Genomic DNA, 20,178 nt, shown 5'->3' on the forward strand with positions numbered 1-20,178 from the left:
CATAAAAACCACCTCTCCCACCCCATCCGGAATCAAAGCCGCCCGGGGAAGGAAAAACTTCCAGCTCGAAATAGTTGTCATTGATTTCGGGTTTCCCGAGGTTTTCCTCTTGTCTTGGGCGGTCGTTTTTTGTTGGTTGGAAGGAAAATCCGGTCCATGATATACACACCTTCCCTACACTTGGCGTCACGACAGTACACGACGCCCGCCGGTAAGTTCGGATTTGCACCGGACGTTGTTCACACCCAAACACACACACACACACACACTCAGGTGGCCGGATGTGGACTGGACCGGTCGGTTTAATACTTACAGCAAACACTGAATCTCTCGCCTCTCCCCACCGGGAAGGTTGCTTTCCTGCTCCTCACTATCTCTTTCTCTCTCGCTGTGCTTTGGGCTGCAACTCTTCCCTCTACACCACACCGGACGTAACTGAGCCAAGGAGAAAATTGACTTTAGTTTAACTTTTTACGGCAAACGGGGACAGTTTTCGGTCGGTGCTTTACCGGTTCCTGGCGTACAGTTGGCAATGTGATGGCACAAAAAGAAAGCGTCCTTTGACCCTTTGCTTCCGGGGCGCTAACCTGGGGTTGGGTGAAAGGCCACACGATACATCTAAGTTTGTGCAAGTTTCTTCACAAAAGATTCGAGCAGCTCGCACGCCGTTGCATCGGCACCAGTGTGCTCCGTAGGTGAACGTGAGCTGCCGCTGCTAGAAACTGCAAGCAAAGCCGGAAAAGCATGCATCCTTTCTCCCCCTTTCTTCATCTGCTGGAAGGACTGTGGGAGGGAAAAAAGCGACTAAATGGAAAAGGTGGCAAAATTGGGAAAGTTTGTGCCGAGTTTAATAAAAGCCAACAGACACACACACACACATCCACAGACCCGGGAACCGTTGGGTCATCACACATAAACCCAAACGTGATATCATCGCTCGAGAGAGAAGGAAAAAATCAGATTGAAGGGAAAAGCTCTGGCAGAAAACTTGTAGTGCACCCCTGGGCCCGACCTCTTCCTTCCGTTCGGCATCTCAGTGTCGCGCTCTCTCTCTCTTTCGCTCTAGTGCTGGCAAAACGGGGAAAGGCACAACGGAAGTGAAGTAAAAACGGCTTCGAATCCCCGACATTCAAGCTTGCCTCCTGTCGCACGGTAGATAAATTAACTTTATTAAATTTCTCCCCGACAACGACCGGTGTGTTGCTCGGTTCCTCCGGGTGGAAAAGTGTTTTTCCACCACCACCAGCAACAGTGAATGTGATAAGATGTCAAATGACCCCGACCGAAAGGGAGCTTTGGGCTCTTGGAGGTGGACGCGGACACCGGGCGCTCCTTTGGCAAGAGAGATCTCTCCGCTCACCGTGACTGGTAGCGCCCCCGGGGCAGGAAAATTGCACTATAAATCCTTCACGGATCCGTTGCAACTCGCGGACGCCTTCCCGGACAACACCGGTCGTCACACGGGTGGAGCCTTTTCTTTAGTTTTCGGTCGGTCAGACAGGCAGGCAGGCGGTTTTTAGTGACAGCAAGATTACTGTGCGCGCCCGAGTGCGACAGGAAGTGAGCAAAAAAACGCGCCATAACCGACGGAGGACGACGACGAGATGCGTATCTTGCAATCAAGGTTGGTTCTTATTTGCTTCCAGCAGCAGCACCGTTTGCTTCTACCGCTGTTAGCAGCGTCAGTTTGTCGTCCTGGGGGGTTGAAGGTGACGGTGACGGTGTGTTTGTGTCATTTATTTCGATTGGACAGTCGCTTTTCGTCGCCTGCGTCAAAAGTCAACGGTGTGTTAATAGCCGGACAAAAGAGTGTACCTTTGCCATCCGTTTAGGCTCTTCCGGCGAGGCGGGGCCTGTGTACACACACACAGTTCCTCCTATTCCTTGTCCCCACAGCGTTCGCTGTCTCTAGACAAAGCCACTAGACAGATGGGCTCTTGTTCTCGACCTGCTGACATTTGACCTTAATCGATCGATCGATCTCGTACACTTCACATTTCAAGCAAAGACTCTCCCTTGCAGTGGGCGCCCGAAGACGCGTGAGGACGCGTCAAGTGTAAGTAATAGGGATAAATCAAATATTTACACGCCACACTTCAACCGGGTTCATCTAAACCGGGCACTTCATCGCAGCGAGCTCTGATACGTACGATGAATTGTGTAAAGTAACACCATTTCATTAGCAGCAATAGCTCTGGATAATAGACGCGCAGCTATATATATATATAGCGCAGGGTCAGTGGGTAGTAGCAATAAAAGTAAGTATCACCTGCAAGAGTAGGTTCAACCGATGCTGCAACCCGATCCGACTACTACTTGCTAATCAATAACAGGGGTTTTAGTGTCCGCTTTGGACCGATTCACAACGACCCGGGCGACAGATGGGAGCCACTACTGTATGTTGTGCCTCCACAGTGACACTACCGAATGGTGGGGAACTGGTATGGATTGATGGTGACTTTATTTCCCTGCTGCTACTCACAATCATCCATCAATCTCACTTCGGGGCACGCTCCACACACACACACTCAGTCCGTTACAAAATACACGACACACGCGATATCTGTCCTCATATCTGTCGCCGGGGGAAATCGAAATCGCGTCTGTTCCGCCTGTCAGACCGCTCCGCCTGACCTCATAACCGGTGCGGGGTGCAGTGATATGAATTTGATTTGATGTTTTTTTTACGTGTTTCTGTGACTTTTTCCGACTTTATGTGTTGCCTTCTTTTTCTTTTTTTTTTTTTTGGTGTGCTGTCAGCATGTCCTTGCTCGGCTGTCGGTTTGTTGAGCCGCGTTCGGTTGCCCATCAACCAGCGCAACTTTTCAGGAGGACGTTCGGCAAGGACGTCGTACACCCATACACACAAACACACGCGATATGACTGCCACGCAAAGATGACGTCGCTGCCATTCATGGCCATTCATCGGGGAGAGAGAGAGCAGAGCACGGGAAAAGGATACTCTGTCAAGCGTTAAATAAGATGAAGGCTGATTCGTTAACTTGAACCGTGTTCGATCGCTTGGAGCCCTTGGAGCGGAGATTGAGCGACAGTGATGCGTGTGATGTCGATGGAGTTAGTGGTGGTGGTGGTGGTTGCGTCAACCTGCTGCCACACTATATCGTTCCGTCAACACTGCTCTTTCGCCGTACGCACTGGAACGAGCATGGAACAAGGGACGACGGACGCATTGGCTTAGAAGAAGGGGATTTTGAAAGATTAACGTTTTGCTCCTTTTGCCCTCTTATCGATCGATATTTTCCCATTCATATAGCGTGCCTGGGAGAAGGACAACAGTGAGTGAAACGTGTGGACAACAACACATCGGTGTCACTTTGAAGATGTCCTGTTTGCCAGTGCTTTGAAGTAAGCAAACATAACCCCATCCATCCCGCTGCACACTATTAAGCAAACTTGAATGCCTAATGGGGCAGAAAAGCGTTAAAAGTTCACTTTTCTTTTGCGGTAGCAGGGGGGCGATGATAGAAGAGGGGGCAGTGTGTGTTGGAGTAACCAAGAACCGCATTTTAGCGTGCTTTCGCTGCTGCTGCTGCTGCTGCTGCATACTTATGATAATTAGAATGTTAATTAGTCCTCCTGAAGTCAGTAACAGCATCAAAACCAAAGCAAAAAACAGGACTGCATCGCTTGCACATCGACGACACCCATCGAAAGGAATTCGATTCCACGACCGTCGTCATCCTAAGCGGCGGGGGTCGGCAAAAGGATCTTTACACGTCGCACGTTCACAACTTCAACCTCCCGAGCGGTTGCGGTCCCCTGCGGGAGTGGAGAATTTGTGTGAGTGGAATTAATTTACAGCTCTAATTGCTGCTGCTGCTGCCGCCGAGAACCCGGTGTGACAATTCCTTGTAAACTCTCAACGCGAAGGAAACTACTTTATATCCCCTCTTCGCTAGCAGTAGTGGCATGGTGGCTCTCCATACGGAGCGTACACCACAGATTGAAGTGCCACACTTGGTCGCCCTTCCGCGCTTAAGAAGGGTTGAGGAGAAATTAATGTGCTGTTTACGCGTTGTGTTGGGCTGCGTTTGACATTTGCCTTGTAAGAAACGGTTCAGCGGGTTATACTACTTGGGAGGGTTTTGTTGAAATTAAATGCAGTAGTAATGCCCTCTCGGCTCTTGTGGTCGATTTTGAAAAGCAGACTTCTTTGCGGTTGCCTTGGGGCTACGGTCCCAAGGGAGATGTTCGAACCTCTCCATGCGACCGCACAGAACACCCATGCCTCGTCGTGCACATTAATTAACACGATCTCTTCGGTTGGTGAAGGCACTCTCAGAGAAGAGGGTTTGTTTTTTTTTTTTTGGTTTGACAGTATTATTAATTCGATCTTTCGCGTCCCTTTTCTCATCCACAGACACAAACGAAAAGTTCAAAACTTCCTGCCATGCAAGACGCCAACCCGCGGTCCGCCCCATCTCGATGCGACAGGTGTACCGACCGGGCACTCGGTGACGTACGAAGACCCGGACGTACACTTGGGCCACCATCCGCTCGTTATGCGGCACCATCATCATCATCACCATCATCATAACATGGAGGTAAGTGTGTCTGTGTGTTGCATGTTTTTTAAAGTTAAGTTTAACATGAAAAGAAAAGAGGTTCGTTCTTGTGCACCCATTCATTAACTTCGACAAAATCACTCCCCAAAAATTCCTCCCAAAACGACCGAACGGGGTGCGGGGGGCACCCTTCTTCGATTGCTCTTGTCAAAATTAATTCGCTCTGTCAGATTACATTAAATCATTTTAAATTGGATAATTCCAAGTGACATATTTTTTGGCCGAGTGCCGAGTGGGAGAGTATAGAAAGGGAGCGTGTTTGTTGGTGGTTTCGCCCTTCACTGGCGGCGGCTTAAATGCTCTTTAAAAATTCACCTCACACATCATCCCGCAAACCGTTGGGAATTGAGCCAATCACGCAATCGTGCGTGTGTGTGTGTTGGGTGAATTTTAAAAGAGACTGAGCAATGCAACGCAAGGTTTTGGGTTACAGTAATCAATTTTTAATTTCAAAACAGCGCACTTCGTATCCCGCAATGACGGTGTGTCCTGTGCGTCCCGGTATTTCCCCCCCAGTCCTCGTCACAAAACGGTCCTAAGTGTCTGCAAAAAAAGTCCAAACGTGTACGTACATTGTCAAAATGTGTCATGTGTTTGGACTGTTTTTCGGTTTTCTCTTTTAATTATTAATGTTATTCCACCGCTTCCATCCATCGGCAGTCTCATCTCTCTCTCTCTCTCTGTTCCTGTCCATCATCGCAAAAAGTTAGTTGCCCAAAAAACAACAACAGAAATGTCCAATTTTGATGAATTGGAAAACGTAATCGAACGTCTTCCCTTCCCTATCGATCATTGTTAATGCAGGCTCGTCTTCTTGTCTTGCTGGCGGTGGTGTTGAACGTTGGAATGCAAAACCGCGGAACTTCCCAAAAACGGGTTGTGTACCGTTTAGTTTCTGCCCAAAAGTGGAACTGAAGGAAGTTTGTTCAATTTTTTTGTTGTTGTTACGTGTTCACCGTTCACGTGTTCACCAAACTCATCGCCGATTGGGATTTTGAGATCGTGTCTTGCTGTCGGGTTTGTGTGCCTTTTAAGAGACAATTGAACAATAGCTTCAACTGATTTAGCTAAGTTACCTGCCTGAGTGACAGATCAGGAAAAGGGGAAATGTCCTTCTCTCTGAAGCTGTCACAACAACTGTCAACTGACACAACCGCAAACCCAACAACCGGATGCATCTCAATGGGGAGGGATTTGATATCACACATACAAAAAAAACTTAAACAAAAACACATGATCTTCTCTATGCGCGTGTGTTAAATCTTAGTCCGCGGGAAACGACAAACGACCAGTGGGAAAGAAAGGATCGAAGTGTATGGGGCAAGATCGCGCTTGCGCGCGCGCGCTCGCACAAACAAAAGCACTGATGCTCGTCCTAATGTTTGGTGTCCGGAGAGCGGGATAAACTGTCATAATATTACGACAATCCATGTCAAAGCCTCAAGTTCCTTCCCTCCCAGTTCCACGGGGAACAATAGCGACGCCGTGTATTTTGGTCGTGGTTTGTTCGCCCTCCCTTCTGCACACACACATCCTGCTTGCTTGTGGCGGTTTCGGGGTGGAATTTGCACACCGGCACAGCACCGTGCTCAAGAACCGTTTTCTTAGACCTTCGTTACGATCTCCACGCATTCCAATTCTCTGTTGTTGCGGATATCAATGACAGACACACACACACACACACAAACACAGGCTTTTGAAACCTGAAGCCCTCGTACGACGACGAAGACGACAACGGTTGTCGCTCGTTCTCTATCCTTGCCATGCATCCTTTGTACCGAATGTGCATCCATCTTCTCCAAGCTGAATGAAATCTTCAAAATTAATGCACACACACACACACACAAAAGCGCAGAAGTGGTTCGCTGCAGGTTTCGAAGCAGTAGACAAAAAGAGACCTCTGAAATCTTAACCGTTTTTGTTGGGTTTCTTTTCCGTGGTAGAATTATAATCAAACAGTTTCTCCACCACTCCACCACCCAGGATGTTGTTTATGCCCAAGATGGTGCGAAGCAGCTTAAGAAGATGTTGTTTCCATTGCTCAATCATACCGTAAAGAGGAAGAGCGACATACAATATAATAATCGAGCCAGAAAATGACGACAAACCTGAACCTCATCCACTCCTCCTTTGCCGTGCCGAACTTCACTGGGGGTTTTTTTGTTGGGAATGAAAATTTAACCATATCCATATCATATTTCCTACCCCAAACTGTTTTGGTATAGAAATGTGAGCATAGCTTTTTATTTCAGTGGGGAGGAATTCCACGAAACCACAACGTGCGTGCGTGCGCGCCCATTTGTTGCTGTTGAAAGCCACGCTGGCTCAGGTGTCGCGCTTTTTGCCTAGAACCTCGCGGGAACCTCCGACCTAGCGACCAGCAGTTTTTGAGTTATTCCAATGAGTAAGATATCTCATCACGGGGGACCTACTACACACACCGGCAACTGGCACTTGGGCCCAGCGCCATTCGCATAGCGGGCGACGTTTTGTTTCTCAATAATTTTCGGGACGACACCACACAAACGGTCGTCGTCGTCGTCGTCTTCGTGTTCCGCGCGAGCCTTCTGCCTCTCACGAGGGGATAATTTATATGTTTCCATTTACATTTCATTAGGCTCGCGCACTGACCCCTGTGCGTGTGCGGTGGGGTAGTGTCGTACAAGCAAGAAGAGACGCGAAGATCGTCTGTCCGTGAATAGATCGCGCCAGTGGAAAGAAGATCGTTCCGGATCGCCAGGAGGAGCCACCAGACACATAATCCTGTACTTCCCGCCCCGTTGTGTGTGTGTCTGTGGTCGCGCAAAGGTGGCAAGCAAACACCGAAGGGGTTTTTTAGAGGCACGCTGCTCATAACTCTCCTGTTCGCTGCTTCCCTTCGGTGTGTGAGGAAAAAAGGTATTTTTTGCTCCTTTTGCTCCGGTCAGGCAAGCCTCTTTACCAACGAAACCACAAGAAACTGGCTCCGTGGTGTGTGTGTGTCGCACCGTGTTTAGGGGTGAGTGCGAAGCGAATTATGATTGGCGTGTGATGATCAAATTTCGTGTCTGTGTAATAATGCTGTCAAACATGTTTATTCCCAAGGCAGAGAGCAGCGTGGCGGCTTATCCGTCGAACGCGCGCACGCACCCGCGTCTGTCTGCCATGTCCGCGCTGTCATGCTGCGCGAACCTGTGTGCCCCCTTCGATGGGAGTGTACATGCGCGCGGTGTTGCTGTAGAGGCGTTCCTCCAAGCGGTCCTGACCCTGCCCTGTCCTCTGCCCCTGCTGAGCTGTTGTGTTGCCTGCTAATTAACAACTGTATACGCCTCGAAATATGTTGGATGGATGGAATTTTTCTACAAAGGGTGATTGCCGGTGATGCCGCCGCCAAGACGAAGGATCCGACTCCAACGCTTATCACTCCTAATTATTCCGATTAGAAATTGTGGATGCGGATGATGGGAAGAAGAAGAGGTTTAACACCGCAAAAGGTACGGCTAGCGATAGACGTGTGTGTGTGTGTTTCTATCAAGCCAGCTGGTTGGCCGTTTTGTGGAGCTCCTAGACAGGCGGTAAAAATTAGCTAAAAATTGATAACCATACCAAAACGGCCTTTTTCTCATCTTTCGGTCCCCGTCGAACACGCTTATGGAGAGCAAGAGAGCATAATAAAATCTAATTGGAATTTATCCAATCGTACGAGCAGATGAGCTTCTTTTAGGGTAACGGCACACTCCCGCATTCCGTTTCAGTAGGTCCTTCAGACAATGGCTTGTTTTCACTCACCTCACAGCCACTCCGTCTACAATCACTTCAGTTTTGGGGAGTTTTGTTTTTTTTACTACAAAAAATAAATAAAATAAAGCGGGTTCCATCACCCGCCCGCGGTGTGTGAAACCTTTCAACGTCTTCGCACATCAGGTTGCATATTTTCAGCGGCGCAACAACCGCTCAGAGCGATATCACTTTGATAGACACACAGCACACAGCCCTTGCCTTCTCTCTATCTCTCTGGACCGGTGGAACACCGTTCACACGTCCCCACACCACCCTGTCCACTCGGTTCAGGCGGACAATATTTAGTTTCATCCGAAACCTTAACCCCGATCCGGCGCAGCTTTTCTTGCGGTCACTGGCCACTGATCGACGCACAGCTTTTTTTTTTTGTTTTCGCTCGTACGCGTTAGACCGTAAAGCAATATGGTGTGTGGTGTGCGAGCGCTGGCGAGGATGTTGCTCCTTTCCCGTTGTGTGATGATCGGTGTGGGAGAAAGATGAAATCTTGTCAGGGAGCTGTCCCTACCTATCTGCAAAACAACACCCCCTTGCACTCTCAGCGAGGAGGAGGAGAAGGAGGCGCATTTAATATCAACAAAGCAGGCGCGCAACATAAGCAGCAACCACAACACAACACCTCGGCCGTTTGGTGTGTGTGTGTTTTCTTGTATCTTTCTTGTTTTTTTGTTTCTTTTTTTCTAGTGAGAGCCCCTTCCTTCCACCCCTTTCGCTACTCACCTCTTATGATGAACGACCGCGCTCGGCTCGGCGATTCCTCTTCAGCGGTAAGAATTCGACCTCTCCTTCGGACTCACGCACCGACCACAGCATTCGGACAAGGGACAAGCTTTCCCGGGGGCGAGCGCGCGCGTCCGAGCTATTTGGGTGGCATTATTACGTGTTGCGTCCCTCGCCCCGATTCTTCGTCCACACACAGCAAAAGGGACCACACACAACGTTTGGGACAGCATGTGCCCCTTGACGCTCTGTGCTGCTCGATGCTCCTGCTTGTGGTCGACGGTGGCGCTGAGGTGGAATGGAGGATAGAGTGTGTATTCGATGGCCACCTAAAATGGCCATCTGCTTAACGGCGCAAGCGATTGCTGCAAATCTAGCTTCAAGCTAACACGCGCACCACTCTTCTCAACATATCGCTGAAGAGATGTAGAAAACATTACAACACAACAGACGCGCCTCGCGCTCGCTTCCCTATTATTATTATTTGTACAGTGGTAATGTCCGATACGGCTGTTTGTTTGCTGTCCAAACATACACAACACAGTCTGGTGGTGTCTTCGCACTGAAGAGACACACGTGTGATGTGTGTTAGCTGATCGTGGATGATCATGTTTTGCCTGCTATAAGCTACGCGCCTATGCCTTCCTCCGCCTTTTTTTCTTTCTTATTGTAATCATCATTTCCATTCTTTTGGCGCGAAGAGTGCCTCTCGAGTGCCAAGTACCGGTGTTGTTGTTGGTGTACCGTGTAGAGGATACACTTATCATAATGCTTTCCAAACGCTCCGCGACTCAATGCCACTATCTTTGGCTCGTCTTCCAAAAACAAAACAGAACAAAACGTGCTCGACCCTTTTTTTGGTTGTTGATGGAGAGAGACTCACGGGGGTCTCAACAATAATGCGCACGGGAGGGATTACTGCTTCGGTTTTTTTTTTCTATCCCTTTGGGACATAGCGAAATCAGTGGCATCGTGTGTTCGTTTACGGCGCATAATGATATCCGGAAATGGGGTGCGAACAATCAACCTGCCCATTCATTCCATTCCACCGAACAGGCAGTACAGCAACGTGTGGCCATAGCAGCAGCAGATCCTTCTTAATATGTACATACACTTAAGCTGTACCGAGGTGTGGCACATACACTTTACACTTTTGCTGTATGCCATTTTCTAGCAAACACACGCGTCGATAGTACGCCAAAGAGCAGCGGAGTGGAGAAAGGTGCATAAAAATATATAGAGATGTACCATTTCTGCATTTCTATTCGTTTTCTAAAGGGTGTTTTTCTGCCATCGAACTGTCCTTTACAGGGTTTTCCAGGCGTGCTCATAGATGTGGGATACTTTATTGATGAACTGAATGGGAATTTGACTCTATAGCACCCTTGTGGACAAATCCCAATATGAATTTCCAAGTCCTATAAAGGTGCCATAGAATCCAATTTCCATCTCTATGAAGTTCACTTCCAATAGGAAAGAGTCAAGGAAGTGTCCCACAACTATGATGCGAACCCCTGAAAACCCCTGTACTGCTTTCTTCTGCTGCTGCAGTGCTTCTTGTGCACCTACGTGTACGTAAATTGCAAATGCAAAGCCAGAATCGTGAGCACACCACTCTGCCCGGGGAAAAAGGAAACGTACGGAACGGATAGATACATCACGGTTTGGTGGATTTTTAAGAATAGTTTCCCAATCAGCACTACAGCAGCAGCAGTTGCAGTAGGGAAACAAGTGCATGCATAAGCAAACAAGCATGGGGCGCAACACACAACAAGAGCAAACGTGACGAGTTTACAATTGTGTGTGCCCCTCCTTCGTGGTAGCCAGCAAAGGTCCTGCCAGCTCACGACTCACTCTCTCTCCTTTTGTGTAAGACGCTTTGCAAACGTCACTGCCACACAAACCCCCGCTCAAGCCAAGTGTGTGTGTGTGTGCATGTGTGGTATCTTGGGAAATATAAAGCAGGAAAGATAGAGAGCGTTCGAACGAGAATGGTTGCCATTATTCTAACTGTTAAGGCAAAAAAAAACTAGACACTGACTGCAACACACACACAGGACCATATTCTGGCAAACACTTACCCCAGCGAGAAGGACCGGAAGTGTGGAGCGGCTGCTGCAAAATCCACCCTTGTGTGTTTTGTGGCACGGGCTTCGGAATGGACGGTAAATTCAGTTACACTTTCTTCGCTCGCTCTCGAGCGCTGTTTGAGTCTCGTGTCCGCCTCGAACGACGACGATGACGACCACAGCCAGTGCACAATGGAATGGCGCTGGGAAAATGCGCTGCGGACCTTCGTGGTGTGTCATGTGCAATCCTTTTCCACGCTCAAAAAAATCCACCCAAACCCCTTGGGGAATATTTACCCAAAATGCCCAGCTTTTCCAGCGTTGACTTTTCGTCCTGTTTTGGGTTAACAAACATTCGAAACTGTCCCCCAAAAGAGTTAGAGTGTGTGTGGTTGGAATGTCGCACACCGTACGCGCGGCTCCAATCGATTTCACTCTACAAACGATTATCTTTCTTAGTTGGCGCTGGCTGGCACACACTGCGAACGATCGCAGTAACGTTTGCTTCAGTAACAATGCACTTCACAATAATATAGTGTGTGTATGTGGAAGGGGGAAAACTGAATTGATACACCATTAAGCAGGCGAAGCAACGAACAAGTTTGTCAAGCACTTTGCCATACCACCGGGCAAACGCATTCCGCATCGGATAACAATTCGGCTTTTTTGTACCATATAAAATCGAAAATCCGAAACGGAAAAAACCCACAAATGGAACACTCTTAAAACCACCATTGTGTGTGCGTGTGAAAATGCACAGGGCCCCGCCAAGTGTGAACCATTTCATGCCCTCTGAAGGGCCCTTTGCACACACACACACACACACACACACACCGTCTGCGTTCGACAGCAGAGCCCAACCCAGGGGGAGAAGGGTTTGTGTGATTGTAAGGATTCTTGTGTGATTTTATCGCGGTGCAGCAGCAACAACAATGAGTGCCTGTGAGGAGAGGTGGTTCGCTTTTGTTTGGAAGTGTGAAACGCGTGTGAATGCGCTGCGCATCTTGAGCGGACCTCTTCATTTTTCTTTCAATCTCAATTTGTGTTTTTTTTAAGCACATTACTTAGCATTAATTCATGTCTCTCTTTCTCTCTCTCTCTCTCTCTCGACAGCTGCACGCGAAGCAGATCCACTATCCGAGCGGATATCCGATGCCACGGTCGCCACCATTGTTCATCTGCTCGTCGCCCGGCCCCGATCCGTACCGGTCGCACGACAACGTGTACGAGGAGCTGGAGCATGGGCCGGGCCGGGACACGGACTCGGAGCCGCCGATCCAGTCGGACGACGACTTTGCCGAGGACGAGCTCAGCTTGCCGGGGGACCGGTCCTTCCACAAGTCGCCGTCGGACGGTGGCACCACGGTCGCTACCATCTACCACGACCGGAGCAACGGGGGCGGCAGCAGCAACAGTGCGGTCACGACCGCTTCCGCCTCGACCATGCCCGTTACGGACGGCGGTGGCGGCGGTGGCGGATGTTGTGCTGCGGGTGTAGAGGGGAGTGTTGGTGGACCACCAGCACCAGCAACGGCGGCGGGTTCGGGCCCATCGTCCGCCTACCTGGAGCGGAACCGCACCGAGCGCAACTCGCTCCTGTCGTCCTCGTCCTCGTCCGGGAATGACAATACACATCCGCTGGCACACCACCACCACCACCACCGGGGCGGAACGGCGGCAGTGCCACCGTCTTCGTCCGCCGGCGGCCTCAACGGAGCTGGCAATAGCAACAACAACAACAATAATGGAAGCAGCGGTGGTGGCAACAGCAGCGGCAGCAGCAGCGCGAGCAACAGCAACCGCAACTCCAACTCCAGCACGGATTGTGGGAACAACAACAACAGCAACAATAATAATAATAACAATAATAGTAACAGCAGCGGCAGTTCCAGCCTGCCCAACGGAACCGGCGGCACCACGCACTGCAATGGTGTTGGTGGCGTGTTGGGATTGTTCCGGTCGCGCAAGCACCACCCGGCGGCGACGCTGGGCAGCTCCGGACGGAGGCAGGCGGCGCCGGCATTCAACAGCTGCTCGCTGGACGGGGGACCGCTCGGGGAGCCGGTCGTACTGCCGCCAATGTACGACGATCGGGGCATGATGACGTTACCGCCGCCCGCCTACGCCCATACGCTCACGACGACGACGACGGGGACCGGGGGTCACCATCATCACCATCCGCTGCACCACCATCCGCACCATCATCACCTGAACAGTGTCAATAACAATTCGCTCGGCAATCAGCACCATCATCGGTCGAACTACTACAGCACAATCGACGACGACGGCGGCGGGCCAGCGTCGGAACCGCTCGATCCGGTCGAGCGGCGGAATCGCATCAACGCGCAGCTGTCCGCGTCGGCCGGCGGCGTCTCCACCATCTTCCGCAATGGGCACCGGACGCCGGGAACCACTGTAGGCGCACCGATCGGCGGGTATGGCAGTGGCCGCTCGCGGACGAATCCACGCCGGCACGGCCGAAATGGTAACAGCGGGAGCCAACAGCAGCAACCGCTGGCCGTGATATCGGCACCGTCGCAGGACCCGTCGCAGTACATCTACCACGAGCCCGTCTTCCACGAGGGCCTCATCTACGATGGGTGCCTGTCGCACACGTACAGCGATCGGAGCGGGGGCAGCGGCAGCACCGGCACCGGCAGTACCGGCGGCGGCGTTGCCTACCACCATCCCTACATTCTGCCCCAGTTTACCACCTTCCGGAATGGTGGTGGCGGTGGTGTTGGTGGTGGAAGTGTAGCGGGAGTACCACCTTCATCGCATCCGGCCGGTACCAACGGTGGCCATTCGATCTACTCGCGCGATTCCAGCTTCGGGTCGGACTCGGGCTACAGTCAGCACACGCAAACGTCCAACCGGAGTGTGGCCGGCTGGAGCCATCGGCGGCCGGCTGGCGGACAGTCGGGGACCGGCACCGTCGCCAACCCGAAGGTAGCGGCGACAGCAACCGAGCAGCAGCAGCAGCAGCAGCCACCGCAATCAACGATGGTGGTCGATTCTTGAGAGAAAGCTACCGTACTACCCGGACGACCGTTCATATCCAGTATTGTATACGGCAAGATACTGCTCTGAGGTGTGCGGACAAGTCAAACTTGGCTAAAACACGGCGGGTAGCGCCTGTACACATGCACACACAAATAGAAACAGAGGCAGAGGCGTTGCTTCTGAGTGTCTGAGTAGAACCGATGGAGGGGGTGGTCGAAGCGGATGTGTTGCTAGAGCAGTAGTAGACAGAAGAAGGCAAGAAGAAAAAAACCAAGAATGTGATTTTAATTTTAGTATCAATCTCTCTTAATGCCGCCCTCTTTATTGGACGGTGTTTTGTAGTGGTAGTAGTAGCGGTAGTAGTAGCAGTAGTAGTTGTAGTCAGGAGAAGAATTAATAGCTTGTAAAGAAGGAGAGGTTAGTGAGTGATAGACGCTTCGTTTGTGTACAGTTTTCAATGAGAAAACAGGCTCTTCCCGACCTGTTCAGAGAGAGGGTGCATGGGAGCCCGTGAACAGTAGACAACCTGGAATAGTGGGATAAGACCTGTTCTCACATGTCCGGATGCTGCCCTGTCAAAGTTACTAGATATTTGTAATTTGCAACAATTGTGTACAGATACGGGAAGTACTCGTGTGCGTGAGTGTCGTTTGTGTGAGTGAGTGGACTTGTATGTGTGTGTGTGCGATAGGTACTTAAAAATGGCAGTCAAAATGAGAGCTTTTCTTACACATAATCGTATCTTATAAACAGAAGAAACACACACACACAAATGTCATCGCTCGCATGAGACGCACACACCGCGCACAGAAGTGAACCCCCCTTTTTGTGTCAGAAAGAGAGAGAGAGAGAGCACAGTCCACGTATCCTAACTGAGAGAGAGAGAGAGCGAAAAAACAGGCCGACGGCGAGAAGTTAAAGGCAGCATTTAGTAGCAGTAGTAGTAGCAGCAGCAGCGAAGTGACTAGGGAAAGGAAGGAGCTTTTGTTTGTGTGGTTGTTGTTGCACATACACCACGTGTCATGTACATATACGTCTTACTACACACTCCCTCCTTCCCTCCCTTTTCAGACAAAACCCTCCTAGTCTTAGAAAAGCGGCAGCCGGCGTGGGAATGTAAAGCAATTCCCACGTGTATTGAGAGCATTTTGTTTCGCGTTTTTAATGTCTGATGATCACATGATCAGATCAGATTGTAAAGCACTGGAGCAGTAGGGCAGAGAATTAGGCAGAACATTCGGTGTTCGGTTTCGGTGAGTTTACTCTTGTGGTTGTAATTTGTACGTAATTACGCAAAATGGTGCCCGGGTGCCCCAGGGTGGTTGTCCCCTCCTTCCCCCTTCCCCGCGTCCGTTGTTGTGGGCCGATAGATCCTTACCGATCGGAAGCGGGATCGATCTGCTGCTCCATGCTGCGTCTGTTTCTTCTTACTTGAGCGTGTGTTTTTTATGCAATTTTAGCATTTTTTTCTATTGAAAGCAGTTTTGCATTGCGGGTTGCATACTTTGAGGTGCTTACACTGCGATGATGATCGTACATTCGCTTGCATTTCTGTTTTTTTTTTCGTGCTTTGCGTGTCAGGTGCTCGTGTGCTACACTACATTTCTGTAGCATCATTACGTTGGATTACGTGGTTGGACTTGGACTTTATTTTTTGTATTTGTTTCCATCTGGTGTTTTGGACTGATGGAAACCCCATCGCTTGCGTTTCGTCAAGTGGTTACCCCCCTGTTTTCACTGCACAATTCCAACTTGCAGCCGCTGTGTTGGTTGCGTGACAACGAAGCCATCCTCCTTGAATGGAGATGGTCACAGCGAAATAATGATGCATTGGGTTGTTGTCATTTTTTACACGTACACCTCTTTCTAATTGCTGCCAGCATGATGATGATGATGGCGTACTTGATGACTGGTTTTGTTTTTTAAGCCACGCCTTTTAACCATTTTCTGGAGATGCTTGCCTGTATCCCAACATGTTCAGTTCAATGTGTGGATTTTAAAATGGATTTTGTGTGTGTGTTTTTTTTAACTACACAGCACCTGAATTTGAGTGGAAAGTAAGAAGAAACGCAGAAATGGACAACTCTACCCTACAACTGGGACGCGGGATCGCGGGTAAATTGTAAAATGGCGCCGACACATAATGAAACTATGATAGAATAAAAACCCTGTGTAAATACTCTTGTACAGTGCGGCTAGAACGTAATAATAAAATAAAAAATAAAAACAAAAGTCAACAAGAATACAAGCTAAACACTGAATGAATGAAGACACAATGCAAACTCCTGCAACCGTTTATGTGTGTATGTATATATTTTGTTTAATTGTTCGCTCTGTTCGTTTGGACCGATTTGGCAACTCTTTGTTTCTCTTGCGCGTGTTTCCTTTTCAATCGGTAATGGAAATATTTGTATTGTTTTCGTTCAAGTTTTTCACTTTTTATTGTTTTTCCCCTCGTTCCTTTTGTTTAGTTCTGCTTTCTATTCCCTGAAGTAGAGTTTTTTTTTCTTTCAAGAACCAGAAACCTCTTAACCGTTTTTTTTTATCAACCAACTCTCTGTACCTGTTCCTATTCATCACACACTTCCCTGTACCACTAAGATGAGCAGGAAGGAATTAGCGAAAGCATAGTAAGTGAAAAAAAAACATAACAACAAGACTAAAGAAAACGACCTTTCTTTCCTCTCCGACCTTAGCTCTCCCTTCCCCCTGTTCTTCCCACAGTAGAAATTACACCGTGTAGTGTTGTCACGAAATCGTCGTGATTGAGTGTATTTCGAAACAGTGAGCAAAAATCACTACGACCTAGCAAGCGAACAGATGAAGCAAACACAATATGGTTAAATAGAATGTGTACATGAAATTACTGACAGCAAACCACTCACAGCAAGACAACACAGGGAATACAAAATATGTGTGTAGAAGAAGCCGGTGAGCAGAGTGGGTAAAACTAAAACTGGTAAAGTAGTGGAAATTCAACAACGGTGGAAAAGAACTGCAAGCACACAAGCAAAGAGAAAGATTACCATATCATTTTAGCATGTAGCAAAAGGGAAGTTCAACAGGGGAAGGAAGAAAACAAAACACGAGAAAAACGAAGAGTTTCCTGATTCGAAAGCAATCCTAATGCCAAACAAAAAGAGGTAATAAAGTAACAAAACAACATAGAGCAAAAGATAGAAAGAAAGAGAGAGAAAGAGAGAGAGAGAGAGAGAGAGAGAGAGATGCAGGAATTATATCAAAACCAAATGAACTGAAACAGAGAGAAAGAAAAAATAAACGTTTCAAAGAAAGCAAAAAGGAACAGCAGGTCGATTACGTGTACATAGTGAGGTGTAAAAGTGAAACAAAAACCATAAGCAAAGTGAAACAATCGAACGCTAATCATTCGGGGATAGGGCGATAGTTTTCTTCAAATATTGCAAACTCTCTAAAGAAGAGGGATTCGCTAATCGCAAACAAAATACCACAACAAAAACCACTACCCACAACTACTACAAGCCAGCCCTATCAATCTTTTCGCTCGCGTCCCTCTCTATCTATCATCGATCTGTTTTTTTCCCCCTGAAAACCAAACAAACTCCACCCATTAAAAGAAAAAAAACTAACAAAGACATCTTACAATGGAAAAAAAGCATAAAGCGAAAAAGTAAAGTAAAGTAAGTAAAAAAAACGGTCGTGAAAAACAAACAAAAACCCTATCAGTGTAGAAAAACAGAAACAAACAACAAACGAACAAACGAACAAACTCTAGTGGAAAACAATTAATAAAATTGATAAAATGCAAATGAAATAACATAAAACGAATAGCGCTTGTGTGTATTTCTTTCTTTGTTTTTAATTATTCATCAACATGAAAGAAATGTAGCTTTGTGTTTGTAGTTTTTGTAACCAATTTGACAAGACCGTTCGTTTCCATAATCGGCTTTTAAATGATGTAATTTTCCTTTGTTTTGTTCCAACGAAAGATAAAGAACGACAGCTCATTATAATGAAACATGAACAATTGCACAGTCCACACTCATGGTTCCCATTATAATATTATTTTCCATGTGAGTAAGCATTCTCCGGCATGACGAGCAAACAAAATTCTTAATATTATTTAATATTTCGTTATTGAAAAAAGTTTGATGGGAAAGCTATAGTTACAAAGCTTCACTCAAAGCGTGTTGGAAAGTATTGAAATCAAACGAAAATATGCAACAGCTGCATTTCACACTACTGGTAAAGCTTTTCATCCACACACCATACAAACCAAAAAACCAGTGAAAGCATGCAAAAGAAAAGTAAAAAAAAAAGTCGAACAAAATCCCCACAAAACGAAAGACAATAAATAATTAAATCGATTTCGTTGTACATTAACGTTTCGGGCAAAGTGCAGAGGACAAACAGGGTAGCTCGGAAAATATTGAGTGGGTTACCCAGGGCAACCGGGTACGCGCACCATGCACAGCAGCGTACGTAAGCCTCCTGCAGGAACAAAGAGAGTACACAGAGCACATGAGGGTAAGTGGGCGCCCCATTAATATTGATCCGATTTAACTTCCATTTAGCGGCAGAAGGTGCTGCGGAGGCGAGTTGCCAAAATTCCGCCGAAAAGGAAAACCAGTGCCAGTGTGCTAGGTGGGGTGGAAAGAATTAATAGGCTTGTGAAAGGGTGAGTTAGCAGTACAGAAGGATGGTTGGTGGTGGTGGTATTATCAATTCAATAAAACCGATGGATGCCGGACATTTAATGAGGATGCAGCGGCTACGTGAGGGGCTGTGGGTGTTGAGGGATGAAAAAAGGGTCACAGTTACTGATTCAAGGAAAAAGGATTCAAGCAAACACACACAAACACGCATGAATAATGTTTTATATTGGTAGCGCAGTGTGATTTCAGTTGCACCTTTCTGTGCATGTTGATGATCAATATTATTGGTGCTAGTTTATCGCACTATTGTTTGCGTAGTGAATGTAGGTTTTGCCCTACAATGGCACCTAATGAGTGGTGCTAATCGTTTTCGTTTTATAAACTCTTGTTCGCCGAAAAATCGTTAAACACAAGCAAACCAAATCAATACCACCTGCTGCGCACTGCTAGTGTTGCATACCTTTAGGCGTAATGCGTGTAACACTAGCCGGTGCGCGGTAGCTCATTTGACCACATTATTTTAATTTAAATTTTAAAATTTTCGAAACAGTATGTTTTCAAATGTTATAGAAAATGTATGTTAATTTGAAATCTTAAGTTTTAGCAAATTGAGTACCTAAAATAATTATATTCAATAAGTGATTTGTATTAAACAAAAAAACAAATTTCAGCATACGAACTTACTAATACAAATTCCTGTAAGGCCCTTGGAAGTTGTCCCAAGAAATATCCCTAACACCCAAGACTGAATCAATTGGTAGAACTTTAGCCCTTAAAGTGTGTTCTACTTTGATACACACTCACATAGTTCCAGAGACTGTATTGGATACAAGCACTGGGAGAGCAACTGAGAAAAAAGCGAACTACATTCACGCATACATTCCTTACCGTGCACCCCAATATACCGCCAAATGGAGTTACGCTGTAAAGCATGAAACCAAATTTGATGATATTCGATCAGAACTCCCTACAAAAACCATCTATTTCACGGCAAATAGTTTCCCGTCATGTGAACAATTTTGCATTTCAAGGAATGTCATGGCAGGAATGTCATACAGAATGACATTTGGGTGCATACATTTAGACGTGAAGTATTTCGCTCTGGTTATTTTAGTTAATTTTTCACATCTTTTCGGTCTTGAAATTGTCTCAATATGTCTAGGCGCACGGTTACAGCAGCAGGTGCGATATACAAGATGGGTTCATTATACAACCCGTAGGGCCTCAGTATCTGGTTTCTGGTATAAGTTTGGTATAAGTTCTTAGGATCGGTATGGATCGAGGATAAGTCCCAGACTCAGAGCTATACTTTGCGGCCATGGCCTGCCTCAAGAGTGTCCGAAGCCGCTCACGGTCTCGCGCCTTCGTCTGCCAGTCCGTTATCCCGG

The 20,178-nt window shown here is 47.7% G+C and overlaps 1 protein-coding gene across 6 annotated transcripts in view; it reads left to right on the top strand.

The window, feature by feature from the left end:
- LOC120947778 (uncharacterized protein DDB_G0283357) overlaps positions 1 to 17,963 on the top strand; it is a 138,299-nt gene extending 120,336 nt beyond the window's left edge. For all 6 annotated transcript variants that reach the window (XM_049607743.1, XM_049607744.1, XM_040363472.2 and 3 more), the window contains exons 6-7: positions 4,383 to 4,566; positions 12,267 to 17,963. In XM_049607743.1, coding sequence (XP_049463700.1) covers positions 4,383 to 4,566; positions 12,267 to 14,174 — 2,092 coding nt within the window. In that variant the 3' untranslated portion in view covers positions 14,175 to 17,963. The remainder of the gene's footprint in view (positions 1 to 4,382; positions 4,567 to 12,266) is intronic.
- The last annotated feature ends 2,215 nt before the right edge of the window (positions 17,964 to 20,178 follow it).

Source organism: Anopheles coluzzii, chromosome 2 (genome assembly GCF_943734685.1).
Source record: "Anopheles coluzzii chromosome 2, AcolN3, whole genome shotgun sequence".
In the NCBI taxonomy this organism is placed as follows: Eukaryota; Metazoa; Arthropoda; class Insecta; order Diptera; family Culicidae; genus Anopheles; species Anopheles coluzzii.